Source organism: Lepus europaeus, chromosome 18 (assembly GCF_033115175.1).
Source record: "Lepus europaeus isolate LE1 chromosome 18, mLepTim1.pri, whole genome shotgun sequence".
Lineage (NCBI taxonomy): Eukaryota > Metazoa > Chordata > Mammalia > Lagomorpha > Leporidae > Lepus > Lepus europaeus.
The window spans coordinates 47087857-47103214 of record NC_084844.1 but is presented as its reverse complement, the minus strand read 5'-3'; the positions used below and the strand labels follow the sequence as shown (position 1 = coordinate 47103214).

Sequence of the window (15358 nt, the reverse complement as noted above, 5' to 3'; positions counted from 1 at the left end):
ACATTGGAAGACTTGGGGCAAAAATTCAGCTTAGTCCTTTTTTTATTTTTTTATTTTTGGAGAGGGGATATGGGCATTCCAAGTAGCATCTTTTAAAAAAATTTTTTTTGAAAGCATTATAGAGAGAAGGAAAGACAGAGAGCGAGCGAGCTCTTCCATCCACTGACTAGCTCCCCAGATGGCTGCAACAACCAGTGCTGGGCCAGGCTGAAGCCAGGAGCCGGGAGCTTCTTCCAGGTCTCATACATGGGTAGCAGGGGCCCAACACTTGGGTCAGCTTCCACTGTTTTCCCAGGCCACAAACCAGCACCCATATGGGATACCAGCAGTACGGGTGGGTGGCTTTATCCTTTATGCCACAATGCCAGCCCCCACCACCACCACCACCGCCGAGTGTGTGTGTGTGTGTATGTATGATGTATTTATTTGAAAGGCTGAGTGAGAGAGAAGGAGAAACAGAAATCTGGTAGTTTACTCCCCAAATGGCTACAACAGCCAGGGTTGGGCCAGGCCAGAGCCAGGAGCCTGGAACTTTATCCTGGTCTCCTATATGATTGTCAGGGGCCCAGATTCTTAGGCCATCTACTGGTGCTTTCCCAGGCACATTAGCAGGGAGTTGAATCAGAAGCAGAGCAGCTGAGATTTGAACCGACACTCCAATATGGGATGCTGGTGTCACAGGCAGCAGCTTAACCTGATGTGCCACAGTGTGAGCCCCCAGCTGAATCTTGGTAAGGAAAATGCCATTAGCAAGGGCAGAGTCACCACTCAGCCCCACTGTGAAGGGACCAAATCGACAAGATAGCTGTGCCACTGGCTGCAGGGTTTTGTTTCCAACATATGTATTAGTGGCATGCTCATCTAAAACCCACTCGAGTCTGTAGAATGCATTCATGCCCCTGGTGAGGTCCAGGAATCTTCTGGAGAAGGGGAAGAGGGACTGCAGGAGAGAAGCCAGGCCTTCCCTCCACCAAGTGGCCTACAGAGTGGTCTCAGTCTGGCACCTTAGCTCTGAATAAAGTAACTCAGCAAGCATCAACAGCAAGGTGAGCATTATAGGCATTTGCCCTAGCCCTAGGCTGTGTGCCAGCTCCATGCTTCCCATCTTGCCTCTGAATCTCACTTGCAAACATCTCCATGGTGTTTGAGTGCCTCTCCCACTTCTGAGCAGACTGAAGCAGAGAGAGCATTTAGGGGGCCCAGGCTTCTTGTTCAGTACTTGATACGCATCATTTCTTCTTCTTCTTTCTGTTTTTTGGTTTTTTTAAGATTTACTTATTTGAAAGAGCTACAGAGAGATATCTTCCATCCATTGGTTCACTCTGCAAATGGCCACAACAGTCAGTGGGTCAGGCCAAAGTGAGGAACCAGGAACTTCATCCTAGTCTCCCACATTGGTGGCAGGGGCCCAGGTACTGGGGCCATCTTCCGTTGCTTTTCCTGGGCACATTAGCAGGTAGCTGAATTGGAAGTAGAGCAGCTGGGACTCGAACCAGTATTCATATGGGATGCCAGCATTACAGGCAGTGGCTTAACCTGCTGGCCCTGCATCATTTCTTTTAAACTTTACAGAAAACTTGAGCAAACAGAGGTTCAAGAGAGTGTAAGTAAATTGTCACAGGATATGCAATTAGGAGGTGGGAATTAAGACTTGAGCTTAGGTCTCTCTGACTATGAAGCACGGGCTCTTACTCAACTCTCAGTGTTTCCTTCCTTGTCTTGCCTCTTCCCAGAATGGACCCATGTTTCCTGCTATACTTTCCTCCTTGCTGTATGTTTCACAGCTGCTCTGTTCCTCTTGGCTCTCAATCCAGTGTGAACATAATCTTCCCAGTAGCTGTGTACCTGAACCTTTTGGAATCATTGACAAAAATCTAATTGGAGTAGCTTCTCCACCACCACAAGTCTTCCCCACTAGCCTTTTGTCAGCTCCCACCTTCCACTCTTGAGAACACTCGCTGCCAGTGTCTAGTGCCAACTGATGGGCAATGGCCCACATCACTTCTGCTCAGAAGAAAACAGCTGGTAGGACCTGACATGTGGAATAGTGTAGCTGCTGTGGCTTGACTAGTGATTTTAGCATTTCATCTCATAACTCTTGACCCCCTGCCCTGGCACAGAAGACCAACCATAGGACTAGGGAGGGCTATGACTGAACACTGGGATCAACAGTGACTGAGGAAGTGACCTATGCTTAGCACCTTGCATAGAATCGAGGCCCTGGTGCAGCAGGGATGTGTAGGGGACATGGAATACTGGTGTGAGTTAGTCCCTTGGACACCATGCCTGCAGTCATCAGAGCCACATCTGGTACAGGACCTGTGCTTTTCTCCCTGCATCTCCTTTGTTGTTAGCTCCTGCACAGGTTCCTCCTTTCTTTCCCCCTTGATTCCCTCTTCCTTCTGCATCCCAGCTCATCTGTTTCAGGTAGGCTGTGGGTGTCTCTTGGCCTCCCTGAACGACCGCCAGTCTTCAGAATGACTGTGCATCCTTGTGGCCAGTTTCCCTCCTGCCTGTGGAGTCTGCTCCCTGCCAGGAAGCCCCTGCCCTAGGAATGTGGATAAACCATTTCCTCTGTCCTCCCAGTTCCAGAGGATTCCCTGTGTGGTATTTTTTATGTCTCATGTCTGAACTTTCGTTGGCAGACCCCATCTCAGGCCAACCCACCCTTGGCCACTACAGAATTGTGCTTCCCACCCATCAGGCTTCTGTGAAGGGGAGTCGTGCGTAACTGGAGGTTCCTGGTTTGTGAAAACACGTTAGTCTGAGTTAAATTTCTTGTAGCCAGTCCTGTAAGCTTGGCTCATTAAAGATGATAATTAACCCATTGCTAATTGACCTCAGAAGCCAGCCAAGCAGCCTGTATTTTACCAGCCTTGCTGGTGGATTTGGAGGCTATTTTAAGGTTTCTTAATAATCTCAGCAAGACTTCACTTTCCTGTCTGCATCTTATTTGCTCTAAGGACATTCTGTAAAATTAACAAGCTATAAAGTTTGATTGAAGGTTTCAGCAAATGTGAGAATAATTGGCTCCATTTAGGGAAACAAGAAAAACAACCTGTAAACTTGAGTTTGTTGGGGAAACCCGTGTGATTTTTCTCTTTAACCAGAGGAGCAGTAGCAAGCTGGACTTTTTAAGACCAGAAAAAAAGAACTGGCTGATAGTACAAGTTTGATTTCTGAGTCTTCCAAACCAAAGGTTGAGAAAAAGAAATTTTGCAGAGTAGCCACCGTGGTGCTTGTGCCTCCCAAAACTCTCTTTGGAGAAAACAAGGACCCAATAAAAGTGGAGCAAGTCCCGCATTCCCTAGAGCTTGCTTCCAGAGGCCTGGTTCAGCTCTCCAACCAGTCCTGACCAGGTTGGGGGTTTCTCCCTTCCCCGCGGCTGTGTTCATAGAGGCATGAAGTCTTGCAGCTCAGAGTACATCAGCGTGATGTCTGGTATTCAATTCCTTTTCTCTGCCACCCTCCCCCACCTTCCATAAGGCAGCATAGATCTCCTTTTCTGTCCCTTTCTAGGCATGTGCCCAGGCTGGGCTTGTCCCTTGCCGAGTAGCTATGTGTGAAGAGTCACAAGTTTTCATAGAACATCATTCTTTTTACCCACCTTTCCACCCTAGAGCAAGAGCTCAGTTTTGTTTGTTTGTTTGTTTGTTTTAAGATTTATTTATTTATTTGAAGGCAGAGTTACACATAGAGAAGGAGAGACAGAGAGAGGACTACATTCACTGGTTCACTCCCCAAATGGCTGCAACGGCCAGAGCTGTGCTGATTCGAAGCCAGGAGCCAGGAGCTTCTTCCGGGTCTCCCACGCGGGTGCAGGAGCCCAAGGACTTGGGCCATCTTCTGCTGCTTTCCCAGGCCATAGCAGAGAGCTGGATCAGAAGTAGAGTGGTCGGGTCTCGAACCGGCACCCATATGGGATGCTGGCACTGCAGGGGTTGGTTTTACCTGCTATGCCACAGCTTTCTTCTCTCTCGACCTAGGGGTTTCATCCTGCATTCATCTGGGTCTTAACCTTCTCCTTAGCTCCAGCCCCCACTCACCTGGTACTGGCTCACAGACTCTCTAAGGAGCTGAGCCTGAGGCAGGCAGGGCCCCCATGTCACCTCTTCTCATCGCACTTTCAGTTTTCCTTTCTGCTTGGCTCCTTGCGTGTGGACCGATCAGGGTGATAGCTGGAGTCCTGAAGCTAGAGGTTTCAGTTCCCACTGGTGGGGCAAGCTGCCTCCAATGGGCTTTAGGGAAGGGGATGGGGTTTTCTTTGGGTACCTTTCTTTCCACTCTTCCCTGACCTAAAGCCCTAGTATTCTTTTGAAAGCTGATTGGAATGATTCATGTGAGACATTTTGCCCATGAACTTTGGACTTCCAGATAATCTCCTATGCTGTGATTCTCCCTCGGGAGGGGGACCGGCCAATGAGAAGGTTCCCAGGTTCCCCAGCGTGTTCCCTGGTCAGCAGCCCTTTCACCCCCTGTCCAGCTGCACTTTAGCCCCCTCTGTTAGAGCCCGGGGAGGATGCTTCCGCTGCCTCGCTCTTGTGCTGGGGAGCCTGGCTCCCCTGGAGCTGCCATGTACATGCTACTTACATTCTCTGCTTTTCATTGATACAGAATGGAAAAATGTGCTCATGAACAGTTACTGTGCGGATTATGTCACAGACTTCATCTGGACTCTTTCCCCTCCTACGGGGAGCCTAGCTTTAACCCTTCTCCTACCAGGGAGTCTTCCTTGGCCAAGCAGAGATAATCCTGGAGTCTGCTTTTCATAGAAGCTTTAAAAGACTTTTTCCATCGTGATAGCCCTTATTAACCTTATTTAAACTGTTGTTTGGGTTTTTTCCCCTCAAATGCTGGAGGCCTTGTGAAGGAGAATATTCCCATCAGCTTCCTGTGGACCTCCAGGAGCAAGAGAGGCTGAGGTCTTCTCGCTGGGCTTATTCCTGCCACCTGAAGACAGAATGCTGTCACAGGCCAGCAGACTAGAGACAGAGGTTTCTCTGGGCCCCTGGGTATGCCCTGGACATCCTGCCTCTCAGTTTCCCCAGTTTGAACGCCACATTTCTTCCTCTCATAATACATTTTAGAAACCTAAGAGATTGTGTATGGCCTTGGCTGTTCTCCCTGCTAGTTGGGTTACAAAGGACAGATAGCACCTCCCAAAGACTGGATGGCTTTGCTTTCTCCAAACAGAATCCTTTTCAGACTTCTTAGCACCAGCTTAGGCCCCTCAGTGGATTAGAGCCCTTTTGCAAATCAGCCAGGGGTGTCCTGGCCCTAGGGAAAGGAAAAATGGCCAAGTCCCAAAGGAAACCAGGTTCCCTCTGAATGGCATGAAATGAAAACCAAGAAGGAAGAACCTCTTCTTGCTTGCATGTCTGTGTGGCAGACAATCCCTACTGACTGTCTAAGGCTGGTCCCTGAGCAGGCTCAGGATGGCTGCATCCCTGGGTCCCTCTGTGCCCTGGAAATCCCCAGCGGCAGGAATCCTACATCCATACATGTGGCCTTTCTCCTTGGCCCGGCATCACACTCTTCCCAAGCCAGTCAACAAGCCACCAGCCGTGCCCTGCCAGCAACAGTGCTCCTCGCCCCTGTCAGTGCACCCCCAGGAGACCCTCTTCTCTCCAGGGCAGGTTTTTGCTGCACGCTGCGCAGGGTTGCCTGTGCTCACCAGCCAGACAAGGCCAGGGACCATCGCAAGCTTTTCCTCAATCCTCTTCCCATTCCTCGCCCCCACCTCCTCTCCATTCAGTGGCAGCAGCCTCACACCAGAAAGGAAAGTCCTGGACCCATTACATAATTCTCCATAGTGCAAGCAGTAGCTGGGGCATAAGGTCAGAGGTCATAGTGGGGTCAGGTGGCTGACACACACTGTAACGACAAGGTGGTTAAAATTAGACCACAGAGAGGAAACTGGCAGTCTTGTGGAAATGCAGAAGTTTCCTCTGCAAGTGAGAGGCTGGGGATGCAGGGAGGCCACTGTGCGTGCTGCCTGCCAGGCCATTACTCATTTCAGCTCTGTTCTTTAATGCCTTGTAGCCCCTGCTTCTGTATTTCTAGCCTTCCTCATCACATGTTTGAACACACGCGATGGAACCATGGTTACCTGCCCTGGCCCAAAGAGAGCTTCCTTCCTTCTTCAAGGAGGTGACCCCAGGACCAGGTGCCCTAAGCTCCAGAGGATCTCTGTGTCCTACACCTCTTCTGGGTAGCCTGGAGCTTTTCAGGTCAACCTCTCAGGTGCTGGTGGTCAAGGGCTCGGCCTCAGAGTTCTGGCCTAGAGTGGTAAAGGCAAGTGGAGACCACCCTCGGGCAGTGAGGGAACGGGAGCTTGGTGAGTGAGAGTGGCAAAGGACATGGGTCATGCCTGCTGCACCCCTTCCCTGTGCTGCCCCTCCGATCTTCCCTATGCCTCCCAGTCTCTACTCTGTGCCTGGATGTGCCCTAACAGCTCTAGCCAGTGAAGTATGAGAGTGGTTCCATGTAGTCTTTGTGGTCCTGTCCACCAGAGCGGTGGCTGTCCAGATGAGGGAGATTGCACAAGCACCTGTAAGACAGTGAGCAGAAAAGGTCTCCACGACCCTTCCCTGTGTAGTGCCGAAAGTCCCTTCCACATTCAGAAATGAGGAGACATGTGAAGGGCAGCAGCGGCAAGGTGCTCTCTGGGCTGGAGTCCCCGAGACCAAGCCCTGGTGGCACATGTGACCACTGCTATGGGTTTCCCTGGTGGAATGGCCTTTAGCTTTCTGACTGCAGGTCAGCCAGGGCCCCCCTCTGTTGGTGAGTACCCTGCTGCAGCGGGGAGCAGTCTCTGAGGTCAGAAAGAGGACACGAACGGACAAGGGTGGTAACGGGTGTAAGCAAAGACAGCGGGTTTGGAGGTTGGGGGGTATGTGTTTCTGGTCTCAAAGGAGGATCCCAGACTGGGTGACTGTGGACACTTAAAATGTGACGCTTGCTTGAGATGCTGAATCAGTCCCACGGCCTCTGAAGCACTGGTCTGTGTGCCAGCATGGGCACATGTGAGCCGTCGATGTGGATCCTGAAGAAGCAGAGCTTGGCCAAACACCCACCACCTGCTCTGCCTGTCTCCCTGCTCCTGATGGTTTCCTGCCTGGCCCCAGTCTCTAGAGCATGAGAAGCTCTGAGGTGGGGCAGGAACCTGTCAGGGGAAGCCCAGCGTGATCTGGCTGACATGGAGCAGCCAAGAAAGCCCTCATCATTCATTTTGCACTTGGGCGGAAAGTTCTCCTTTTGGCCATCTGGGGAGAAAGAAGCTGAGCCAGAGGCACTCGAGGCTGCATTCTGTGGGACCCAGTGCTTGCACCCTGCTCTTTCCATTGATTACAGACCAAACTTAGAAGAATTTCATTTATTCTTTCTTTATATCAGGACTTTGGGAAAAGAAAGACAAAATCCCAGGGGCACCTGGCATTGGTCCTGGGGTTGTCTGCTGCCCCAGGGATGACCTGAGGAGAGACTATGACAACGTCTTTGGTTGAGCCGACTTTGGCCCTCACTACAGCACACATGCACACCCCCTCACTCCCACTCCCACTCCACCTCCCTTGTCCAGGAACTGTGACATACTTCTTTATGCCCCTCAGCCAACAGCGTCTCTCATCTTCATCTCTGTTTCAGAAAATGCTGTTTTTCTTCTCTCCCTCTTGCCCTGTAGGTTATTGCAGCCGACTGCAAAAGGGTCACAGTGCTGAAGTATTTTCTGGAAGCCCTTTGTGGACAAGAAGAGCCTCTGCTGGCATTCAAGGGTGGAAAATATGTGTCAGTGGCACCCGTCCCAGACACCATGGGAAAGGAAATGGGAAGCCAAGAGGGAAAACAACTGGAAGATGAGGTACTATGCGGGAAGAGCCCGCTGTGGCAGAGGGAAGGCTCCCCTCCCCCGCCCATGGCTTCAGCTTCTACTCCGGGTTATTTATAACCACTAAGAGCAGTGTCTGTGTTAACGTGACCAACCAGCCTCTCAAGAGTGCGCTCTGTGGTGCCCCTTCCTGCCAGTCCACCCCAGTACCTTCATCTCACTCTGCTACGAGTTCCAGATGCTTCTTTTTAATGTTGCATTGGAGGAGAAGGGAGGGAAAGAAAGAAAGAGTTTAATAATGTGCAGCTCTGGAGGCTTAGGAAAGAGAGGGGGGTGTTAGGGTTCAGGCTGAGGATCAAGTTTATAGATGTGTGGAGCTCAGTGCAGCACAGGCCTGAACTCCAGCCTCCAGCACACGTACAGGAAGAACTGACATTGCTGGCCCCGTGTGGAAAATCACCCCCTCCCCCGGCCTACTCTCCCTCCCTTGTTCCCTCCCTCCCTCCTGCACATCCTGATGTGATTAAGGAATTCTCCTCTTGTTTGTTTGCCCTTGGTTGTTCCTGTAGCCCTTGTTTCACTCCAGACTGTGTGTGTGTATGCGTGTGAGTGTGCAAGCCCGTGTACCACCCCTGCAAAATCCCACTGGCAGTTGCCTTGCCATCTACATATGTGGCTTTTCTGGAGGTGACTGTTGATGTGGGTGTGCATGAGCTGGGTGTGTGTGTGTCAGTCTAAGTGAACACCACCACTGACTGCCTTGCTGTGTGTGGTTCTGAGCAAGTGTGAGTGTGTGATGGTGTCAGATTGTGTGTGCATTTAGTATCGCTGCCAGATGCCCTGCTGTGTGTCTGGGTGTGGGCGTGCACACACCTCACTTTTGCCTGAAGGTTCACTCTTTACCCCCACAGTGTTCAAGACAGAGGAGCCTTAGGTGGGAAGGAACGTGGGATCGAGGGAAGGGACGGAAGCAATTCTAGCCAGAGGCCAGGTCACCCATAGGCCAACCCAGTCATTTGGCCCGCAGCAGTCTCAAGCGCCCGGTGGAGCAGGGCGGGGTGCAGGGATGAAATCAGCACCAGGCCAGGGAAGCCAGATGTCAGCTGGAAGCTGTCGTTTGGGATCTGAAGCAGTGATAGAGTGGCCACCTTCGGAACAGTCTTCAGAGCAGCCGAGTCTTGGACTGGCTTCATTAGAATAGCTGGAGAACCCACTCCACCCTGATGACACAGGGCTCAGCTTCCAGGAGAGAGGTGGTTCCAGGGATAAAGCTGAGCCCATGATTCCAGACTCTCCCCATGAAACCTGGGCAGGGAACAACGGGAAAGAATGAGCTGTCCGTGTGGGAGGAGATGGTGGGGTTGCCAAAGCCGTCTTGGTGTCCAGACATCAGGCGAGGAGAACAGTGCCACCGAGCTCTGGGTACTGTGCGGGAAGCACGGGGTGGGGTCAGCCTCAGCCCGATATCTCACCCATACTGCAGGGCTGAGGCAGGCCGTGGAGAATGAGCAAGGCCAGCTTGCCAGGCTTGCTGTAATAAGAAATGTGTTCTGGCCAGTGGAGCCAGCAGCAGGAAACTCAGGCAAGTGAGGCCCAGAGAGAAGGCAGCAGTGTCAGAGCCAAGGAGGCCCCTCCACTTTGACAAGAGCACGCTAGCTCTCTGGTTCAGATCTTGGCTGTGCCACACTCTCCTTCCTTCTGAGGCTTTTTGACCAGACAGAGGTTGTGACCCACACCAAGCTGCCCACTTCTTCCTTTTCCCACGAGCCTCCTGTGTTCCTGTAGGTTAGTGGCCCCTGGGAAACCCTACTTACCCTGGTCTGTGTAATTTCATAACCCAGCACTTCCTCGTTTGCTGTGAGAGCTGAGCGAACCTCAGACAAGCTTCTCTGACCCTCCTTTGACCTCATTCAAGCCCCATGATAACCCTGCGTACCCTGTTCAGAGCAGGCAGAGGCAGTGTTCCGCCATGGGCTAAACAGGCATCCCATTCCTCTTACTGCCTCCAGGTTAACCCCACAAACAGGGAAGTAATGTACAGAGAGCCTTCCTCTTCTCCGTCACCTGGGCCTCTCTGGAGGTGAGCCGTGTGACACTATAGCACGCATGTTGTCCAGCGAGGGTGACTGTGGGCAGAGCCCCAGACCCCTGAGGCCTCTTGGGACAGCAGCAGTTGTGGCCCCATCCTCAGATTTCCTCTCTCCTCAGGCTGCAAGCCTGAGTCACTTAAGCTTCCTGGGAGAGGTCTGGAGAGTTCTCGCTTCAGAAAATCTCTTGTCATGAACATAACGGGGTGTAGCTCCTTGGAGATGCCACTGAAACACCTGTCTTCTCATCCCTGTATTCTCCTGATACAAAGCACCTGTATCACCTCCCCACCCACACATTTCCCTAACCACCTGCAACCCAAGAGAATCTGTCCAGATACTGTCACGAGGTGGATAGTTGGGGAGAGGAGTGGGCAGGCCTGTCAAAGCTGAGCCACTGAGGCCAGACATAGGCTTTCTCTGGATTCAGGATCTGAGCTCTGTGGATTTGCCCAGTGTGTTTGTTGAGAGCACAGACTTTGAAGTCAGGCTGCCCTGGATTTTGAATCTGTTCTTCCACTCACTAGCTAAGTGACCTTAAGCAGCTTGTCTGTTCTAAACCTCAGTTTGATTATTGATAAAATAGGTGTGATAACAGCACCTACATTTCTTTTTTTTTTTTTTTTTAAGATGTATTTATTTATTTGAAAGGCAGAGTTACAGAGAGGCAAAGAGAGATCTTTCATCTGCTGGTTCGCTCCCCAAATGGCCGCAACAGCCAGAGCTGGGCTGATCCAAACCAGGAGCCAGGAGCTTTTTATGGGTGTCCCACATGGGTGCAGGGGCCCAAGGACTTGGGCCATCTTCTACTGCTTTCCCAGGCCACAGCAGAGAGCTGGATTGGAAGTGGAGCAGCCGGGACTCAAACCGGCACCCATGTGGGATGCCAGCACTGCAGGTGCTGGCTTTACTCTCTATGCCATAGAGAGTATTTCACAGGCCATTGTGAAAATAAAATGAGTCCATACATGAGAAATGCTTAGCTCACTACCTGGCCAACAATAAACACTCCATGAATGGTAGCTGTTGTCATCATTGTTATCATTGTCATCCAATTAGAAACCCAAGAATCTTCTCCTGCTGTTTCATTCCCTGTGTACCCATGCTATCCCCCACAGGAAGTTCTCTGGGGCAGCTGCATGTTCTCTACTGACCAAGGCCAAAAGTAAGAGAGTGAGGAATAGAGTCTGGGACCACCCGGGGAGTGATGGCTGCTGAGAGCCAAGGCTGCAAGTAGGGCGGTGCCATCCCTGGGGACTGCTCCACCAACCTGGCAGGAGGCTCCTTACACTCGCCAGCCACTCACTACCCTGCCCAGGCTCTGGGAGGGCGGCTGAGCAAGGCTGGAGTATGTGAATTCCTGCAGTGGGGCCCAGCAGCCCCCACACCATCAGGCTGTGGTCTTGAAAAGAAAGCAGGGCAATGTCTGCTGAGCTACAGCATCTGCTCCCTGATGCTGTCTGGGGCAAGAGCGCTTCCACGCCCAACTCCCAGCTGTTGGCCAGAGTTGATTGCTATCAGATCATTAGTGTGAATTAGATTTAAATTGAATGGTTTAACTCTGTCTGTCCTTTCCCCCTTGAATCCTTTATGATTTCATGTTGCAAACAGGCCCAATATTTGGCTTTTTGAGTATGTGCAAGGGTGAACCAAGAGAGTGAGACAAGCCTGCAACTGTGTATGTGTGATTGTGCCTCTTAAGAAGCAGCCTGGGGTGTGAAGGGGAGCAACTGGGGAAGGGGAACATCTCTCAAATCCCCTTCAGCCCCTCAGGGACAGTAGGACCCTTTGCAAAGAATGTTCCCAGTCAGCACAGGGTATGGGGCTCAGTATGTGCTGTGGGCTTACAGTCTCCCCTTTTGCTTGTCTTTATCACCTGAAGGAGGAGGACGTGGTGATTGAAGACTTTGAGGAAGACTCAGAGGCTGAAGGCAGCGGAGGCGAGGATGACATCAGGGAACTTCGAGCCAAGAAGCTGGCTCTGGCCAGGAAGATAGCCGAGCAGCAGCGTCGCCAAGAAAAGATCCAGGTAGGGCCTGGCTGCAGAGGGTGGTGTGGTTCCTACTGAGGTGGTGGCTGTACAGGACATGGGGGGAGCTGAGTTAGGATGCTCTCAGGCAGGGTCTCACAATGTGCTGTCTCGTGCTGCCTGCCAGTTTTCTTACTCCCAGCTCAATTCTGGGAGCATGTTTGATGCCTATGGGTGCCCTCATCCTGGGCCCCAGCAGCAGGCAGAACCTCTGATGACAGCTCCTACCACAGTGAAGATCTGTAAATGTACACCAAGCCTCTCATACAGTTCAGGGATTTCAGAGTTCCCCTGAATTGTTCTCATGGAGAGGCCATGAATTCTCAGGGGGAGAAGAGGCCCCAGCCACAGTCTACTTAACTGGATTCCCAGTGTGATGGCAGAACCCCCTCTAGATAGGGCACTGTGCACTCTCTGTGCACTTGCTTCACCACCATCAGCCCTCTGGTGGACTCACAGCTTCAAGTCCAGCAGGTTTCCTTTATGGCTATTCCAGGTCCGTCCCCTTGCACAGTAAATTCAATCTCCCTTATCTGGGCTTCAGGGAAGAGCCAGTCATGCAGCCCCATATAAAGACTGACTGCATGAGGAAGCAGAGAGCCACAGTGCTCAGCTGCTTAGAGATGTCTGTTTCCAGTCCCCTCTGTGGCCCCCTCTCCTTGTGCATGTGGTAGGGCAGGCCCCATTTAACTAGCTTTGTGCCATTGGACAAGTAACTCCTCAGAGCCAGCTTCCTCATCTGTAACATGTAAGTGGAGACAGCACCTGCTTCTGTGCCTGTGTAGTGTTGAGCACAATGCATGGCACGTTGTATGCAGTCCATAAGTGGTGGTGTCTGATATTAGCCTAATCGCTCCTTCTGGGAAGGGGAACCAAGATCACTTGGGATGTGTCATTCTTTAGATGCATTCACATCCTCACTGCCCTTGGAATCCAGCGCACAATACATACTTCTGCCAACTCGTCTCTTGTAGAGTGACGGCTGCCTCAGCCCTCAGTGCAGCTCCTCCTTCAGCTCATATTCTTCCTGCCCTGTGGCTCTTCTCTCCCTCACCATCAGTCCTAAAGTCCTGTCTCTTCTCACCACCCGTGTTTCTTGACTTGCAACCCAGCAGTTATACAAAAGTGTTGTGTCAAATCACCAGTGGGGACTGGCATTGTGGTGCATTAGATTAAGCCACTGCTTGAGATGCCCATATTTCATATTGAAAACCAGTTTGAGTCCCAGATCCTCTCCCTGCTAATATATCCTGTTGAGGCAACAGGTGATGGTGCAATTACTTGGGCCCCTGCCACCCACGTTGGAGACCCAGATGGAGTTTTAGCCATTTGGGGAGTGAACCAGGAGATAGATGATATCTCTGCTTCCCTCCCTCCCTCCTTGTCTCTCTCTCTCCCTCCCCCCTTCAAGTAGATGAAAATAAACAAACATTTAAAAAAGAAGAAATCACCAAGGGCCTGCCTTTATCAAATCTCAGTCCCTGTCATAGTTGACATCCCTGTATCTTTGGGCCCTGAAGCCCCCTTCCTCCAACTTCCCTTAGCACAAACTAATAACCTCTTGGCTTCTCTCTGCTGACTGGACCACTCTAGGCTTCTCACCACCATTTTTCTTTCGTTCATTCTTTTTTTTTTTTTTTTAATCTCCTTCCTTCCCATTACTTAGGCTCAGCAAGTTGAGTTGTTGCTCAGCAAATATTTATTCAGTGACTTAATAGATGGTACCAACTAGGGCAACATCTTAAATTCCAGCCTGCCTTTTAATCCCTTGCATCCAATTTACCAAATCCTGACTGTTTACTCATTTCCTCCTCTTCTGTGATACCATTGCTGCCGCTGCTGTTGTGGGTCTGCTGTGTGCTTGAATTGTAGCAGCAAGGCCTCTCCATTACACAGCTATAGGGCTGCACTTGCTGAGTAGTCTGTGAATGGCACCTGCCCCTTCCCAGAGCTGTGTAGTCCATAGCTTGTCCAGCAGACTTTCCAGTGCATCATTTTCTTCCCACAACAGCCAATCCTCTGCCCGGAGATCATCAGTACCTTTGCTTGGCTAGTAGAATAAAGTCTAAATCCTTATTATGGCATTTAAGGCTTTCTGGTCCGTTCCCACTCTGTATTTCCAACTTCTACCACTACCCCACTTGCTATCCCCTGCTAGCTATGTGATATCAGACAAAGTTTAACTTCCCTGAGCCGGATTCCTCATCTGTAAAATGGAAGTGGTGATAGCACCTGCCCATTAGAGCTGTCACAAAGCCTCAGAATGAATGATAGTGCCTGAAAGTGCCTGTCCAGACACTAAGGCCTTCCTGCCTGGACAACACACTAACTTGCCTCTTAGTGTCCCTAGATACCCTTTGCCCTTTACCACCCTCGGGTCTTCCTCAGTGCTGTCCCTCAAACCAGAGTACCTTTTTTCTCCCCCACATTTCCTGTTACCTGTTGAAATTCTATTCCTCCTTCTATCCCCAGATGAAACCCCATCTCCCCAGTGAAGCCTTCCCTGATTCCCCCTAGGAGGAATCCATCTCTGCTCAGCTTTGCTGTGGCATTGATTTATACCTCACGGGTGGAACTGCTATCATGTCTCATATTACAGTTATTTCTGGACCCGTTTCCCCTCTGTACTGTGAACTGTCTTGGAATCAGGGACCATGTCTTCACTCAGTTTAGCAAGTGATGTTGAGCATTTACTGTGTAGCGGAGAAGCCAGTCTTGTCTTTTTTTTTTTTTTTTTTTTCTTTTTTTGAGGCAGTTTCAGAGAGCTAGAAGGAGATAGATCTTCCATCCCCTGGTTCACTCTCCAAATGGCCACAGTGACTAGGATTGGGCCAAGCTAAAGCCAGGAGCTTCATCCAGGTCTCCCACATGGGTGGGAGGGGCAGGTGACAGGGGAAAGCACTTGGGCCATCTTCCATTGCTTTCTCAGTTGCATTAGCAGGGAGCTGGATCAGAAGTGGAGCAGCCGGTACTCTGCCCATTTAGGATGCTGGCATTGCAGGCAGCAGGTTAACCAGCTACGCCACAGCACTGGCCCAAAGCCATTCTTTTTAAACAACTGATTGGAGGTGTGAATGGTGTTGTGCAAAAAGGAAAGACAAGATGTTGTCAGAGTACATGGTGCGGTCCCTGTCTGGAGCGCCATGTTCAGCTTTACCCCTCTGGCAACAAGCAGTACCTTGAAAATTAGAGATCGTCATAAGCCCTGACCTCCAGTGCCCCCTTCTTCCCATCAGCTCGGTGCAGAGAAAGCTGCTCCAACCCTGGCCTTGAGGGCCTGCTGTTGACCAGCAGAGCATGAGTTGCTGTGGCCCCTTTAAGAACAGGCCCCACATGCACCACTGCTGGCGGCCCTGCCTCCTGTCAGCCTCCTTCCTCCAGCCTCACAGCCACAGGAGGATTTCTCAGCAGAGGAAA

The 15358-nt window shown here is 51.1% G+C and overlaps 1 protein-coding gene across 5 annotated transcripts in view; it reads left to right on the top strand.

The window, feature by feature from the left end:
- The window catches only part of SMG6 (SMG6 nonsense mediated mRNA decay factor), a 261478-nt gene that overhangs the window by 230389 nt on the left and 15731 nt on the right, over positions 1-15358 (top strand). For all 5 annotated transcript variants that reach the window (XM_062175680.1, XM_062175681.1, XM_062175684.1 and 2 more), the window contains 2 exons: positions 7682-7858; positions 11795-11941. In XM_062175680.1, the coding sequence (XP_062031664.1) occupies positions 7682-7858; positions 11795-11941 (324 nt within the window). The remainder of the gene's footprint in view (positions 1-7681; positions 7859-11794; positions 11942-15358) is intronic.